This window comes from Protobothrops mucrosquamatus, unplaced genomic scaffold (genome assembly GCF_001527695.2).
Source record: "Protobothrops mucrosquamatus isolate PMUCROS unplaced genomic scaffold, P.Mucros_1.0 scaffold19, whole genome shotgun sequence".
Taxonomy (NCBI): Eukaryota; Metazoa; Chordata; class Lepidosauria; order Squamata; family Viperidae; genus Protobothrops; species Protobothrops mucrosquamatus.
In genome coordinates, this window is record NW_015386404.1 from 1,042,344 (window position 1) to 1,059,414 (window position 17,071).

At 45.4% G+C, this 17,071-nt stretch overlaps 1 protein-coding gene across 1 annotated transcript in view; it reads right to left on the reverse strand.

The window, feature by feature from the left end:
* LOC107282921 (ras-like protein family member 11A-like) overlaps positions 1 to 16,729 on the reverse strand; it is a 21,737-nt gene extending 5,008 nt beyond the window's left edge. Inside the window, exons 1-3 of the mRNA XM_015810759.1 lie at positions 16,584 to 16,729; positions 9,888 to 9,944; positions 415 to 497 (exon numbers count right to left, since the gene is read on the reverse strand). Coding sequence (XP_015666245.1) covers positions 415 to 497; positions 9,888 to 9,944; positions 16,584 to 16,722 — 279 coding nt within the window. The 5' untranslated portion in view covers positions 16,723 to 16,729. The remainder of the gene's footprint in view (positions 1 to 414; positions 498 to 9,887; positions 9,945 to 16,583) is intronic.
* Between the last annotated feature and the right edge of the window lie 342 nt (positions 16,730 to 17,071).

Here is a 17,071-nt window from a genome sequence, read left to right on the forward strand (position 1 = left end):
GGGGAATTGCCGTGCAACCACACTCTCGACAACCTTCGCCGTAAAGCGAAGGTTGGAGACCGGGCGATAGTTAGCCAACTCATCTGGGTCCAGGGAAGGCTTCTTGAGGAGGGGCCTCACAACGGCCTCCTTAAGGGCCGCAGGGAAGACACCCTCCTGCAAGGAAGCGTTAACAATTCCCTGGAACCAGGCTCGTGTATGAACCATCTGTCAAGCATCCAAATGTAAATCAAGTGTCCCTGGGGATGCTGCAATAGTCATATGTGCAAAAACCAGTCATAACTCACATTGTTCAGCACTATTGTAACTTTGGTCACTAAATGAACTGTAGTTAAGTCGAGGACACCCTGTATTTTGACCACCTTGGCTGCATTTCTTAAGAGATCAAATTTTATTTGGAATAACGCTTTATACCTCCAGAGAAACAAATGGGGTGTCCTGGACTTGCAAGGAAATCTGTTCTCCATCAATGGTGAATTTTCTGGAGTATAAAGCACCTAAGGAAAGAAAAAAAAAGAAAGAAAAGTAAGAAGATAATTAATAGATCAGAGATAGCATGTATTTATTTGACTTTCCGCCAGTTTTTGCCCCACAGAGTCCCCTCACTCTTATAAGTAATGATGCATCGTATTTTAAAGGATTTCACTTTTCTTGCTTCTAATGCAAGAACGTTGGGAGTCGGGAAGCATATACGTTTAATACATCATTATTCATTATTATTGTATAATTATTAATGTATTATTATTAATCCATTATTATTAATACAGGTAGGCCTTGACCTATGATCACAGTTGAGCCCAAAGTTACCGTTGCTAAGCAAGACAGTTGAGTTTTGCCCCATTTTATGACCTTCCTTGCCAGAGTTGTTAAGTGAATCACTGCAATTGTTAAGGGAATCTGGCGTCCCCATTGACTTTGATTGTCAGAAGAGCTCAATGGGGAATCACGTGACCTCGGGACACGGCGACCGTCATAAGAATGAGTCAGTTGCCAAGCACCCGAATTTTGATGATGTGACCCTGGGGATGCTGCCACGGTCATAAGTCTGGAAAATGGTCATAAGTCGCTTTTTCCTGCCCCATTGTAACTTGGGTTACTAAATGAATGGTTGTAAGTAACGGCTATAGCTACTAGAGGTAGTAATTTTCCCTTTCCTTCCCCTTCCCGATATTTTCTCCTAAACCCAATCTGAATCTCCTTCCAGGGAATTTAGGTAAGATAACCTTTATTGTCATTTTTTTTACTGTGGGCACAACGGCACACATCAAAAATGAAACTTAGTTGCCCGCTCTCAAAGTGAAACACATACATGATGCACACCTAAACATACTATGAACAACATATGTGTAGACCCACATCCCTACATATACGTAGCAAATAAATATTAAATACTGTCCATCTTGAATATATAACAGAAGGAGGAAGCTTGAGAGTTCACAAGGTTAATGCTGTATGGAATGAAACTCTGGCTGAATCTGGATGTTCTGCTACGGATACCACGAAGCCCCCCCCCCAGAAGGGAACAAGGAAAACGTCGTGAAGAGGATGTGTAAGTGTCCCAGATAATCTTACGGACCCTGCTCAAGCAGCGCTTCTGTGCCATGTCCTGGATGGGAGGGAGGGAACAGCCAATGATCTTTTTGGCCATCCTCACCACTCTCTGCACCGTAATTCAGTAAGTCCATAATTCAGCTCCTGCCTCAGGGGTGAAGAGCACAACCTAACCCCAGCCACTCTATGAGTATCTTTTAAACTTCTTTTTAATTTTTTTCCTTTTCACACCGGCCCAATTATTATTTTTAACTTACACTTATTCCTGCCGCACTAACCACAGCCTGACTATCTTTGGCCCAGGAGAGGCAAAGATATTTTTTCCTAGCAAAATCAGCCAAGACTCTGATTTGGGCTGCTTAACTAATTTATCATCACGAAACTTTTTATGGATGACTGTGCAAATGTTTTAACTCCAGTCAGTCTACTGTTGCTAACAATAAAATACCCAAGAGCAGAGGAGGGGGGGGAGTATTTGAATAATTACATTTCATAAAATGAAACTAGGTAAAAGGTTTTTAGAGATGCTGTTATGGAATATTAAATAAGCCAGAGTGTAGACTTTTACCCAACTGAGTTAAAAGTCAGTTTCCAATCTGATTTAGGAATCTTCCTGCAGGAATATGACAAATTGTGCATTATCCTTTGGACTTTGCTCCTTCATCTAAACCAGTCAACATTGATGACCTTCAGATGTGTGGCTGGCTGAGGAATTCTGGGAGTTGAGGTCCACACATGGCTGGCTGGGGAATTCTGGGAGCTGAGGTCCACACATGGCTGGCTGGGGGATTCTGGGAGTTGAAGTCCACACATCTGAAAGTCACCAAAGCTGAGAAACACTGATCTAAACTCAAGTCCTTAAAAACTAACTGAAGTCTTTGCAAAACTGGGTTGTGCAAACTGCCTCTATTGTGGTTTGTTGAAAAATCTCTGCTCAACTGGGTGGCCAGGAATGGGAACAAAAGCACCGAAATGTTTATAGGGAGCCAAGTCTCTGGAGCCGAATTTCCATTGTGTCACAAGGCCATGCCAAAAATACTCATGATAAAGAGCATCGCACAAGAGCCTCTGTGTGTAGAACGCACCACCCGTCAAAACTGCAGCTCGGCTAACTCTGAAAGATCACATTCAGTGGTTCTGAGATCACACCTGCCAGCTCCTTTTGAACCCTGGGAAGTAATCCATCTGGTCCTGGTGATCTGAACTTATTTAGAATGGATGTGGGAAGTCCTCAACTTACAGCCATTCATTTAGGGACTGTTCAAAGTTACAACGGCACCGAAAAAAGTGACTTACGACCGTTGCAGCATGTCCCACGATCACGCGATCAAAATTCGGATATTTGGCAACTGGTTCGTATTTATGACGGTCGCAGCATCCTGGGGTCATGTGATCCCCTTTTGCGAACTCCTGACAAGCAAAGCCAATGGGGAAGCCGGATTCACTTAACAGCCACGTTGCTCACTTATGAACTGCAGTGATTCACTTAACAACTGTAGCAAGAAAGGTCGTAAAATGGGACAAGACTCACTTAACAACTGTCTTGCTGAGCAGGAGGAATTTAGAAAGGTCGTAAAATGGGACAAGACTCACTTAAAAACTGTCTTGCTGAGCAGGAGAAATTTTGGGCTTGTTGTGGTCATAGCCTGAGGACTACTGAAGGTCTTCTGTCCATTCTATGCTAGCTGGGGAATTCTGGGAGTTGAAGTCCACCCCTCTTGAAGTTACCAGGGTTGAGAAACTAGGACACACCTGGGCACTTCATGGCCCCCAGGCCACATCTGGCCCTTGGGCTGTCCTTGTCCAGTCTGTGTGAGGTCATTCAGAAGATAAGATATAAGATATAAGATATAAGATAAGTGTCATGTAATATTCAATAGCTTTGTTGTCATTTTTTTACTGTGGGCACAACGGCACACATCAAAACATGAAATGTAGTTGCCTGCTCTCAAAGTGAAACACATACATGACACACACCTAAACATACTATGAACAACATATGTGTAGACCCACACCCCTACATATACGTAGCAAATAAATATTAAATACTGTCCATCTTGAATATATAACGGAAGGAGGAAGCTTGAGAGTTCACAAGGTTAATGCTGTATGGAATGAAACTCTGGCTGAATCTGGATGTTCTGCTACGGATACCATGGAGCCCCCTCCTCCCAGAAGGTAACAAGGAAAACAGGTCGTGAAGAGGATGTGTAGCGTCCCAGATAATCTTGCGGACCCTGCTCAAGCAGCGCTTCTGTGCCATGTCCTGGATGGGAGGGAGGGAACTGCCAATGATCTTTTCTGCCGTCCTCACCACTCTCTGCACCGCCTTCAGAAATCAACGTGTACGCCATGAACACAATACAACTGCATTGTTTTTATTTTGAAAGCGACTGCTTATTTTTTTTTTATCTACTTCCTGCATTCCTGCCCACTTTCGCCTCTTCTCAGTTATATTGGTTCACCCCCCACGACACTCTCAGCTTCCCATCTGGCTCCTTCATTGCCCATCACTGTTTTAGGGGTGAGATGAGAAAAATTCTTTTTATGACACTGTTGTTGGTTGTATAGCAGCCAGAATCATCTGATGGGACAGTACAGCTCCTCAATCTACGGCCACGACTGAGCCCAACATTTCTGTTGCTAAGGGAGCCAGGGGTTAAGTGAGTTTTGCCTGATTTTGCAAACTTTCTTGTCACAGTCGTTAAGCGAATCACTGCAGCTGGTAAATTGGTTGTAAAGTGAATCCGGCCTCCCCCTGGACTTTGCTTGTCAGAAGGTTGCAAAAGGGGATCGCGTGACCCCCGGGGGACAACGGTGACCATCATAAATAGGAGCCAGTTGTGCCAGCATCTGAATTTTGATCATGTGATTTTGGGGATGCTGCAACGGTTGAAAGTCTGAAAAATGGTCGTTAAGTCACGTTTTCCAATACTGTTGTAACTTTGAACGGCCACTAAACAAACTGTCGTAAGTCGGGGACCACCTGCAGTCGCTTTTCCCAGCAGGTTTTTTTTGTTTTTTGTAACCAGTGGAACAGCTTGCCACCAGAAATCATGGGCGCCCCATCACTAGAGATTTTTAAGAAGAGGTAGCTAGACAGTCACTTGTCTGAAATGATATGGGTTCTCCTGCTCAAGCGGGGGCTGGACTAGAAGACCTCCAAGGTCCCTTCCAGCTCTATTCTATTCTATTCTATTCTATTCTATTCTATTCTATTCTATTCTATTCTACATTCCATTATTCTATTCTATTCTATTCTATTCTATTCTATTCTATTCTATTCTATTCTATTCTATTATTCTATTCTATTCTATTCTATTCTATTCCTTCAGAAATCGTGGGCGCCCCATCACTGGAGGTTTTTAAGAAGAGGCTAGACAGTCACTTGTCTGAAATGGTATAGGTTCTCCTGCTCAAGCAGGGGGGCTGGACTAGAAGACCTCCAAGGTCCCTTCCAGCTTCTATTCTATTCATCCTTCGTTTTGCATTATGAAAATATTACTTCCTAGGAGGGCAATATTGGCGTAGAGGTAAGTCCTCGATTTACAAACACCAACATTTCTGTTGCTAAGCAAGATGGTTGTTAATTGTACCTGATTTGGATCACGTGGCCCTGGGGAAGGCCACGTGGACTTCTGGGAGCTGAAGTCCACAAGTCTTAAAGTTGTCAAGGTTGCAGATCCCTGAGCTAGTGTAAACATCTGTCAGCCCTTGGAGACAGATGAAAAACAGAGCACCCTTAATAGTTGCTAAGAGCGGAAACTTCAACAGACACAAGGATGTTAGGCAGCCCTAAAATAAATAGGTTCTGGGGCAGCATGGTTAAAAAAAAAACGCCCACAGTCTGGTATTCTTCTGCATCAAAGTAATCTAAAAGATCACAATTAGAAGCAGAATTTCTGTTGCTAAGCAAGGCTGATCTTAAGGGAGCCAGGCCTGATTTCACAATCTTTTTTTTTTTTTGCCATGAATGTTAAACAAATCACAGCAGTTGTAAAGGGAATCACACAGTTCAGCAGATCCAGCTTCCCGCATCCTCCCCTTGTCGGAAGCCAGCTGAGAGGGACACAAATGTGGTCACAGGACCCCAAGAGGCTACCGTAAATACACGCAATTTTGATCGTGTGGCCACAGGGATGCTTGTGAGGACCAGTTCCAAGTCAGACTTTTGTCCGTGTAACATCAAGCGGTCTAAAACAAATGGTTGTAAGTGGAGGACTACATACATTTTGATGGGAGTTCCTATGCCAATTTCCTATGTCAGTTTCAACCAGTGGTGGGATTCAGCCGGTTCCCACCATTTTGGCAGAACCGGTAGCTAATTTTTTGTTGCCCAGGCCCAGAACGGACTTCCGGAAGCAGCATCCACACAGAGAACCAGTTGTTTACATATCTGAATCCCATCACTGGTTTCAATCCATAGGCCCACGGGAATGCTGCGGGTCCCCACCTACTGGAAGTGAAACCATGGGATCAGTGGTGGGATTCAAATATGTGAACAACCGGTTCTCTGTGTGGATGCCACTTCCGGAAGTCCGTTCTGGGCCTGGGCAACAAAAAAGTAGTTACCGGTTCTGCTGAACTGGTGCGAACTGGCTGAATCCCACCACTGCATGGGATGAACAGTTAAGGTAGGGGTCTTCAGACTTGGCCCTTTTATGACTTCTGGACTTCAACTCCCAGAATTCCTCAGCCAGTGTGCCACAAGTCCACAAGTCATAAAAGGGCCAAGTTTGAAGACCTCTGAGTTAAGGGAACTAGTTATTTCTAGCCTAACAAAGGGAAAGGTTAGGAGTGATGTGATAGCTGTCTTCCAGTACTTAAGGGGCTGTAATAGAGAAGGGGGGGTCCACCTGTTCTCCAAAGCACCTGAGAGCAGGACAAGAAGTAACGGGTGGAAGACCGTTAAAAAGAGAGCCAACCTAGAAGTAAGGAGAAAGTTCCTAACAGTGAGGACAATTAACCAGTGGAACAGCTTTGCCTTCAGAAATTGTGGGTGCTCCATCACTGGGTTTTTTTAAGAAGAGACTAGACCAGGCGTAGGCAACCTTGGCTCTTTTATGACTTGTGGACTTCAATACCCAGAATTCCCGAATCAGCCATGCTGACTCAGGAATTCTGGGAGTTGAAGGTCCACAAGTCATAAAAGAGCCAAGGTTGCCTACCCCTGGACTAGACAGTCACTTGTCTGAAATGGTAGATTCTCCTGCTTGAGCAGGGGGCTGGACTAGAAGACCTCCAAGGACCCTTCCAGCTCTATTCTATTCCTGACAGTGAGAACAATTAATCAATGGAATGGTTTCCCTCTGAAAGTTGTGGGTGCTGTTCCATCACTGGAGGTTTTTGAGAAGAGATTGAACAACCACTTGATCGGGATGGTATAAGTTCTCCTGCTTTGACGCGGTTGGGCTAGAAGACCTCCGAGGTCCCTCCCAGCCTTATGAGTCTATGAGATGAGAAGGGACCCTAAAGCTGGTGTTCGGAGGGGCCTCCCTTCTTCTAAAACAGACGGCACTCAAGGCAAGGGGAGGGTGTCTTGGAGACTCATAAGAACCTTATTGTTCCAAAGGGCCTTGGGGCCTTGAATACAATTGAGCTCCTGAGTGCCAGGAATATTATTTTCATTGCAATGTTGGAACTCTATATTGTTGCTCTTTCATTATCCATTAGGGCCCTTGTTCCTTTTTTGCCTGCTAAATGGGTTAGGGCAGGGGTGGGGAAACCTTGGCTCTTTTAGGACTTGTGGACTTCAACACTGGCTCAGGAATCCTGGGAGCAGAAGTCCACAAGTCCTAAAAGAGCCAAGGTTTCCCCACCCCTGGGTTAGGGCTAACTTTAAGGTTAGGGTCATCAGCTGTTGGTTGACCACTACAAATTTATGTTCCCACACCATCATCATTACAAGGGTGTCACACCAAGGCATGACATTGAGAACAGGCAAAATCTTTTTGGATATGAAATTTCAATACTGGTGGCAGGCAAAAAAACAAAAAAAAAAGGAACAAGATTGTATTGAAGTTTTATTGATGTTATTGCATGAGCTGCAGCTGTTGCTTCTGTAAACGGCTGAGAGTTCCTTTGTCTGCAGCCGTTAATAAATTCGTTTAAGACAATAAGGAGAAACTTCCTGACAGTGAGAACAATTAGCCAGTGGAACAACCTGCCTCCAGAAGCGGTGAATGCTCCAATACTGGAAGTTTTTAAGAAGAGATTGGACAGCCATTTGTCTGAAATGGTGTAGGGTCTCCTGCCTGAGCAGGGGGTTGGACTAGATGACCTCCAAGGTCGCTTCCAACTTTACTACTAATATTATTATTATTATTATTATTATTATTATTATTAATAATAATAATAATAATAATAATAATAATAATAATAATAATAATAAGTTTCCCCAAATTGCAGACCTATCCATTTCATTGCTTCCTTATTTCCAGGGAGCTGATTTGTCAAATTTGCATTTTAGTGGCCATTTTTCTTACTCCACATAAACTTCTCAAACCACTATAAGGCAGTCCTCGATTTACGATCACAATTGGGCCCAAAATTTCTATTAAGTGAGACATTTGTTGGCATGAAATGGCATGAAATGCGTGCATGCATTGTGAGTGCAGATGAGTCATGTATGTGCTGTGTGGACCCGAGTTACAACAGGTAGCCTGTTGGGGAATGCGTGGCATACGGTAGTTTCCAAGAGTTTAGTTAAAGTGAGTAGGCTCATACTATTCCCACATTTTTAATGAAATTTCATTCCCCATTGGCTGGGGAATTCTGGGAGTTGAAGTCCACCCATCTTAAAGTTGCTGAGGTTGAGAAACATTGCCTTAAGGCAGTGATGGCGAACCTTTTAGAGACCGAGTGCCCAAACTGCAACCCAAAACCCATTTATGCTTCGTCAAGTGCTGGGTGGGCGTGGCCCATTGTGTGGGCGTGGCTGCGGTGGTAACGGCAGACTGGGTGGGATTAAAAAGTTCAATCAATTCCAACTTTGCAAGATCTTTTTTTTCCTGCAAAAAGTTGAAATTGACTGAATGAACCTTTTTTTTTTTTTTGCACATGGCGGCGGAGGCCTAAAGCGAAAAGATTTTATAAAACCCAGCTGAAGGCCTAGGACTGGGGCGACGGTGCCTGTGCTCACAGAGAGGGCTCTGTGAGCACACTTGTGCCATAGGTTCGACACCACTGCCTTAAGGTAATGGTGAAAGCAGTTACCTTTTTTTTCAGGTTTACACCGAAGACTGAAGGCCTCTTGCAGCTGTGTTTGTGTGAGCTGTGTTTGTGTGAGCTGCAAAACACTTCTCCCCAATCCTCTCTGAGTGGTGCGTTTTCCTAAGGTATTTTCCAACTGCAAAGAGTTTTACAGATCTTCGTTCTTAACGTTGAATTTACAAGCATTCCCAAGCAATTACTTTACTCTTAGGAAAGCTGGAATTTCTATTGCAAGAGGATCAAGCTGTTGCTTACTGCCCAGAGAGACACACAGATTGGATTTGGGGCAATTTAGGTGACAAAAAGCCCCCTCCCTTAAAACTCAGAGCCCACCCCCCTTCTCCCTTTTTCATACCACTAGAAGCAAACAGAAGCCTCTCTTTGAAGCTGCTCTTTTGAACAGGCTTTCAGTCCCATTCTTCGTGGAACAGAGATGGCCTCTGTTTGTTCAGTGGCTGCATGGCAGGATCCTTTGATCTTTTCTTTTTCTTTTTCTAATTAAAACTGGGTCTGGGGAAAGTCATCTCTCAGCTCCCTCCCAATGGAGGCGATGCTGCCTTAAAAAAACAGGTCCCTCCTCTATGGAGGGAACAGGCTATAAATCACAGAGCTTTCACTTCGGAAAGCAGAATAATTTGAAAATGGGACATTTCTGAATCAAACCGGTCAGTCCTAGAAGAGATCAACCCTGACTGCTCTTTAGAAGGCCAGATCCTGAAGTTGAAACTCAAGTACTTTGGCCACCTAATGAGAAGGAAGGACTCACTGGAGAAGAGCCTAATGCTGGGAAAGATGGAGGGCAAGAGAAGAAGGGGACGACAGAGAATGAGGTGGCTGGATGGAGTCACTGAAGCAGGAGGCATAAGCTTAAAGGGACTCCAGAAGATGGTAGAGGACAGGAAGGCCTGGAGGAATGTTGTCCATGGGGTCGCGATGGGTCCGACACAACTTCACAACTAACAACAACAAGAAACAGACCCACACCCACCCTCCTCTGGACTGGCTCCGTTCTCTTCCCAGATGCCGGGAGTTGCCCACCCACTTGCCCTTCCAATCTCTGGATCCAGACAGACACAGACCCCATTGATTGCCATCAAAACCCACAAGGCAGCAGCCCGACGTACCCGTGTTGGCTTCGTAGTCTCCGATGAACCTCTTGGTGAGAAACCGCACAACAAGGGCTGCAAAACAAGAGAAAAGACCGGGGTGTTTAATGGGCTCAGAAATTGCCACGCAGGAAAAAAGAGGGGCAATTAAATGTGCCCATTCTGTCTCATTATCCCATGAATCTCATTATTTGTGTGTGTGTGTTGGAAACTCTTCTGGCTGACTGATTCAGTAGACCGTCCCACCGTTTCGCAAATGCAAACATTAAGATGCCTGTTCTTAAACCATCCATGGCATATTTAAAAAGAAAAACTTAATTAGGATTATTTAGGACTCTTATATGGATCAGGAGCCAGCCTTACAGGGAAAGCAAGGCAAAAAAAGTCAAGATGGTGGAATTGAAGCCCCACCCATTATTATGTGTACAGGTAGTCCTCGACCTATGGCCACAGTTGAGCCCAAAATTTCTTTTGCTAGGTGAAACAGTTAAGTTACTTTTGCCCCATTTTACGACCTTTCTTGCCACAGTTGTTAAGTGAATCCCTGCAGTCATTAAGTTAGCAATACGGTCGCAAGGCTTCCCCTTTGACTTTGCTTGTCAGAAGGTCGCAAAAGGTGATCACAGGATCCCGGGACACTGTGACCGTCATAAATATGGGTCAGATGCCAAGCGTCTGAATTTTGATCACGAGTCCATGGGGATGCTGCAACGGTCATAAGTATGAAAAGTGGTCCTTAGTCACTTTTTTCAACGCCGTTGTAACTTCAAACAGACTACCTGTATTTTACACGTGTTCTAGCTTCAGTCGCAGCACTGTGATGGCCATCTTGACTTTTTTGACCTGCCCTGCAACACCCCTGCAATCATGCCACACCAACCAGCACATAGTTAGCAAGATCTCTGCTCTCTATGGCACACAACTGATGCTCTCTAAGGCCTACATTATGCCATGCACATTCCTGCAGATCTGAGTTGTAATACAACACACACATTGTATTCAACAGAATAAAAATAGTTCGGGATTGAACTGTGGAGTCCTTGAGCTTGAGAATGAGAGAGAGAATGAGAGAATGTGAGAGAGCGAACAAGAGAGAGAGAGAGAGAATGTGAGAGGGAACGAGAGAGAGAGAGAGAGAGAGAGAGAGAGAGAGAGAGAGAGAGAGAGAATAAGAAAATGAGAAAGAGAGAAGCAGCTTCTATATGGCTAAGGGGAGACTAAAATTTACCCACTTCTGCCTTCTAGTCAGCATCTTCACCACTACACCAACTAAATTCTCCTGCATCTTTTTAAACAGATACAAAAGTAAAACACTATGGCTAAGAGTAGCATGACCATTTTTACAGGCAGTCCTCAACATACATCAAAAATGGAGTCTTCCCATTACAGTCAAATGTTGTGACAGTCGTAAAATAGTTTGGTCATGTGACTTAACTGATTTTACAACCCTTTTTGCAGTGGTCATTAAAACCAAGCTGGGTTGCTGAGCGCTTGAAGTTCAGCCAGACGGCTGGGAGGGGCCTGGCCATCCCAATGTCTGAGTCGTAAGTCCCCCTTTTGGGGGGGGTTTGTGATTTTGAATGGTCACTACACAATCTGTCATAAGCTGAGGACTTCCTGTACATCCTTAAAAGCTACCATAACTGGTAAATATAATAAAATATAGGGAATCCTCAACTTATGACCACAGTTGAGCCCAAAATTTCTGTTGCTAAGTGAAACATTCGGTGAGTTTTGCCTTATTTTACGACCTTCCTTGCCACAGTTAAGTGAATCACTGCAGTTGTTAAGTTAGCACCAGCGTTGGTAAGTGAATCTGTCTTCCCCATGGACATTGCTTGTCAGAAGTTGCAAAAGGGATCACGTCACCCCAAGACACTGCACCCGTCATGAATACGAGTCAGTGGCCAAGCATCAATTTTGATACTGTGATCTTGGGGATGCTGTAATGGTTGTAAGCATGAAAAAGGATCGTAAGTCACTTTTTTCAGTGATGTCGTAACTTTGAACAGTCACTAAACGAACTGTTGTAAGTCATGGACTACCTGTAGCTGCAAACCTACATACATCCTAGCCCAGGGGTGGGGAACCTTAGCTCTTTTATGACTTGTGGACTTCAACTCCCAGAATTCCTGAGCCAGCATGGTCAGCATAAGCCATTGATGTGGTCACTCGGAGTCGACACTGACTTGGCGGCACAAACACAGTAATCCATCAATCAATTTTAGAAGATCCGTGATTAAATAATTGATTAGCGGGACTTGCAATATGGGTAGTCCTCGGCTTACAACAGTTTTGTTTAGTGACCACTCAAAGATACAATTGCATTGAAAAAAGGGACTTTTTCACACTTATAACCGTTGCAGCATTTTGTGGTCACGTGATCAGAATGCAGACACTAACCTAAGAACTTCAGTGATTCACTTAACAACTGTGGCAAGAAAAGTCATAAAATAGGGCAAAATCCACTTAACGACTGTCTCGCTTAGTAACAGAAATTTGGGGCTCTATTGTGGTTGTAATTTGATGACTGCCTGTACAGAAAGCTTTAAAATGCGACTTTAAATCTCCTTTGTAAAAATGAGCAAACGTAATTATGGTTTTTTCATGACATAAAAGGTAGGGATTATGTGATTGTGGTTGCCTATTTTGACTTTTTTTTAACCCCTTCCTCCTTTTCTTTCCCCATCTCTTTCCCCTTCTCCTTCTCCTTCCCCTTCTTCCATCTCCTTCTCCTTCCCATGAATATTATCTCTTTTCATCAAACTAAAAACCTCTGCCTGCAGTTCCTTCCCCATTGAGGGACGTAGCCGGTCCCTTGAACCCCTGGCCAAAAGCTCTCAGGAAGATGCCTTTACGATTTCAGCTGCGCCTCTTACGCAGGCAGCCCCAGCAAACCGACAGTTCCCCACGATGGAGGGGACTGGATGTTACTGGAGGTTAGGCCAGGAGACCTTTTTGCTATAAATTTCCTATTGTGTTTTCACACTTCGAAAAGGCTCCCATTTTATTTATTTATTTATTTTTGCCTGGCTTTCTCGCATTCTTTCAGCAGGGAGGCTGGGAAAGGGTGACCCTCCGCCACGGGGTCACCCTTGTCACAACTCATTGTACTTCCTTGACTAAATGGAATTTCTTCCAGCAGAGGGTTTTTTTTTTTCTGCCCAGCTTATTCCTTTGAGGAAACGGGTCACGTGAGAAGAACAACGCCGTTTCTTTCAAGCAAAAGCCGAGCCAGAAACAGACCAGCTCCAGTTTCATACCACTTTTGTGTGGGTGGGTAGATAGATGTGAAATCATCTGGTGAAGGCCAGGGAGTCTACATGGGAAGATCCAAGCATGCATGCAAAGCTTCAGAAACACGATGTTCCCTTCACTTTGCTTGTGTGAAAGGTTATAGAAGTTCCCTGGGAAGAAGAAGGGAGGAAGAAGGGGGCGGTTAACCCACCAATTTTCCCATGCAACTGCTCCCAACCGGAAATCTAGCTTGTCTGGATAAAACCTTCCTCAACCTTGGCATCTTTAAGGTGAGTGGACTTCAAGTCCCAGAATTCCCCAGCCAGCATGCTGGCTAAGGAATTCTGGGAACTGAAGTCCATTTTAAAGATGCTACAGTAGAGACACACTGGTTTAGATCTCCTGCCAGACTCTGAGATCAGAACAAAACTCCAGAAATAAACTGGCTGGGAAAACAGACTCTTAAAAGGGATTGTAGCAGTTAAAAATCAGCGTGTGTGGAAGGATCTGTGACCTTTACGAGGTCTCTTCTCTTTGTCACATTCCCACATAAACCACACATCCCTTGGCGAGTGGGAATGCACAAGCTACCTCTAGTGAGGTTTATCACAGTGACATCTTGGTTAATGAGTTTTGTTTTCCTCAGATTACATTCCCAAAGTATCCAAGAAGCCCTGCCAAGATGGCCAGTCATGAAGACCAAACTGGCCACCTCAGATGTGGTTTGGGGAATGTTTGTAGTTCACACCAGATGAAGGTAAATCCTGATTCTCCATCATCCAGGTCTTGGTTGTTCCAAAGGCTTTTCCAAAAGGCAACTGGACTCTCTTAACCTTTTCTTTGAAAACATTTCACTTTTCATCCAAGAAACATCTTCAGTTTGAACTTGGTTAGAAATTCAGTTAGACCTGAAGAAGCTTCCTGGATGAGAAGCTAAATGTTTTCAAAGAAAAACAAACCAAAAAAGTCCACTTGCCTTTTGGAAAAGCACTTTTGGAGTAAAATCCTGTTGGTTGCTGAGGGAACCTGGTGTCCTGTTTTAAGGAGGACTTTGAAAGTCTGTCCAGTCCAGATCCAGGCTCCAAAAGAAGACTAAGAAGAAAGAGCAGAACAAGGCAAGGCATTGTCTTCTCTACAGGTAGCAGCACCTGGGGATTAGATGGGGAAATCTCATAATCCACTTGGTCACTCTCTTCCCCACTCTGGTAAGAAATCCAGCATGCCTTTTAAAATGACAGTAACATACATGTTTGTATTTGTTCTTCTGAAAGATCCCAATACGTCTGTCTTCTTGGTCAGAGATATTTAAGGGCCACTCTTCCTAAGATCTCAGGACACAATGCAGAATTCTTCACCATGAGCAACCGCACAGGTGAAAACTCTCCACTTCATGAAACACTCTGTGGATGTTGAGACAGATTTTACACCATTGCTACTATGTGCCCACCACCTGCCCAAAGGATTGGTTTGAGGAATCTGGCCGAAACAGACCTTCTCCCTTTGGTGCCTGCTGGATTTTGCTATCTTTCACCAGTCACTGGTTTTCCCAGTTGCAATGTATGGCTATGAAAGTTGGACCATAAGACTCCTGTGAGTCCCCTGGACTGCAAGGCAATCAAACCAGTCAGTCCTAGAGGAGATCAACCCTGACTGCTCTTTAGAAGGCCAGATCCTGAAGTTGAGACTCAAGTACTTTGGCCACCTAATGAGAAGGAAGGACTCACTGGAGAAGAGCCTGATGCTGGGAAAGACTGAAGGCAAGAGAAGAAGGGGACGACAGAGAATGAGGTGGCTGGATGGAGTCACTGAAGCAGGAGGCGTGAGCTTAAATGGACTCCAGAAGATGGCAGAGGACAGGAAGGCCTGGAGGAACGTTGTCCATGGGGTCGCGATGGGTCGGACACGACTTCGCAACTAACAACAACAACAAGCTTAAAGCAATGTTAAGTTTGATGATGTAACCTGAAATACTTGAATGTAAAACTGGAAAACCAATAAAAACTTGTTTTAGAAGGTCTTTTGAGACCTTCTGACAAGGAAAGTCGATGGGGAAGCCACTTTCACTTAACTAATTTAAAAACTGCAGTGATTCACTTAACAAAAGTAGCAAGAAACGGGACAAAACTCACTTAACCAATGTCTCACTTAGCAACATAAATGCTGGGCTCAATTGTGGTCGTAAGTCGAGGACTTCTTATATTTTCCAAAGCACCAAAAGAAAAGATGAGAAGCAACGGATGGAAACTAATCAAGGAGAGAAGCAACCTAAAACTAAAGAGAAATTTCCTAACGGTGAAGACAATTAATCAGTGGAATGCCTTCCCTTCAGAAGTTGTGGGTGCTCCCATCACTGGAGGCTTTTAGGAAGAGACTGGACAACCATTGGTCTGAAATGGTATAGGGTCTCCTGCTCAAGCAGGGGGTTGGACTAGACAACCTCCAAGGTCCCTTCCAACTCTATTATTCTATGTTCTATGAGAACATAAAAGATGCTTGCTCCTGGGGAGGAAAGCTATGGCAAATCACGACAGCATACTAAAAAGCAGAGACATCACCCTGCCAACAAAAGTGCGTATAGTCAAGGCCACGGTTTTCCCAGTTGCAATGTATGGCTGTGAAAGTTGGACCATAAGAAAGGCTGAGCGACAAAGAACTGAGGCCTTTGAACTCTGGTGCTGGAGAAGACTCCTGCGAGTCCCCTGGACTGCAAGGCGATCAAACCGGTCAGTCCTGGAGGAGATCAACCCCGACTGCTCTTGAGAAGGCCAGATCCTGAAGTGGAAACTCAAGTCCTTTGGCCATCTAATGAGAAGGAAGGACTCACTGGAGAAGAGCCTAATGCTGGGAAAGATTGAGGGCAAGAGAAGAAGGGGACGACAGAGAAGGAGGGGGCTGGATGGAGTCACTGAAGCAGGAGGCGTGAGCTTCAATGGACTCCAGAAGATGGTAGAGGACAGGAAGGCCTGGAGGAACGTTGTCCATGGGGTCGCGATGGGTCGGACAGGACTTTGCAACTAATAATGAGAAGGATCACTCAGGTCTCACCACCATCTGACCAACCATCAGCCCTCTTTTGCAGCTTCAGCCTGAGGTCAATCAAGCCGCTGGGCGGCTTTATCTCATTCATGGCTGATTGTCCACCCTGGGGACCTCTCTTTGACCAATCCAGGACAATGAGCTTCTGGAGAAACCCAGCGGTGCCTCTTCAAAACGCCCAGGGCTGGCCTGCTTGCCCTGCCCCAGACCTGGCTTCTTTCACTGGAAATGCAAAACATCTCCTGAACTTCGGTGTCCCTCAGAACAAGGCCAGCTCCGGAATCGTTCCTTCTATCAAACATTAACAGAGAAGCGGCTGAAAGCGCAGCGGGTCCAAAGAAGGGAGAGGCGGAGGAGCGGGGAGGGAAGGGAAGCACAATTCCCCCTTCTTGGGGGGGGGGTGGGGGAATGCAGTGGGGGGGGGCTTCCCCAGGCACTTACCGGTCTTTCCCACGCCGCTTCCCCCCAGGACCACCAGCTTGATGATTTTGTTGGGCGCGCACTCCAGGAGCGGGTATTCCGGGATGGGAAGCAGGAGGAAATTCATGGAGTACTGGGACATAGTAATCCAGCCGGGCATGCCAGGGGAAGAGAGCCGAGGAAAGAGCCCCAGAGGCGCTTGGAGGAGTCCTGGAAAGGGGGGGCAGCCTCCAGGGGAGAGGCGGGGGCTTCGGGCTTCCCTGCTGCCCTCCCCGGCATGGTCAGGCCAGCGGCATGGCTGGAGGAAGGAACCCGGCCGGGCAGCCCCTTCCCCAAAGGCTCTGCTCCGGCGAGCAGGGGGAAGTTTGCATCGTTGCAAACTCCAGGGAAAGCTGACTCCGGCGCTCCTCAGCCAATCAAACGGGCCGGGCCGGCATTCCAGCAAAGGGGGGGGGGGAGGCAGACGGACCGGGCCTCCTGCTCGCTCGCCCACCCCACCACCCACCCTC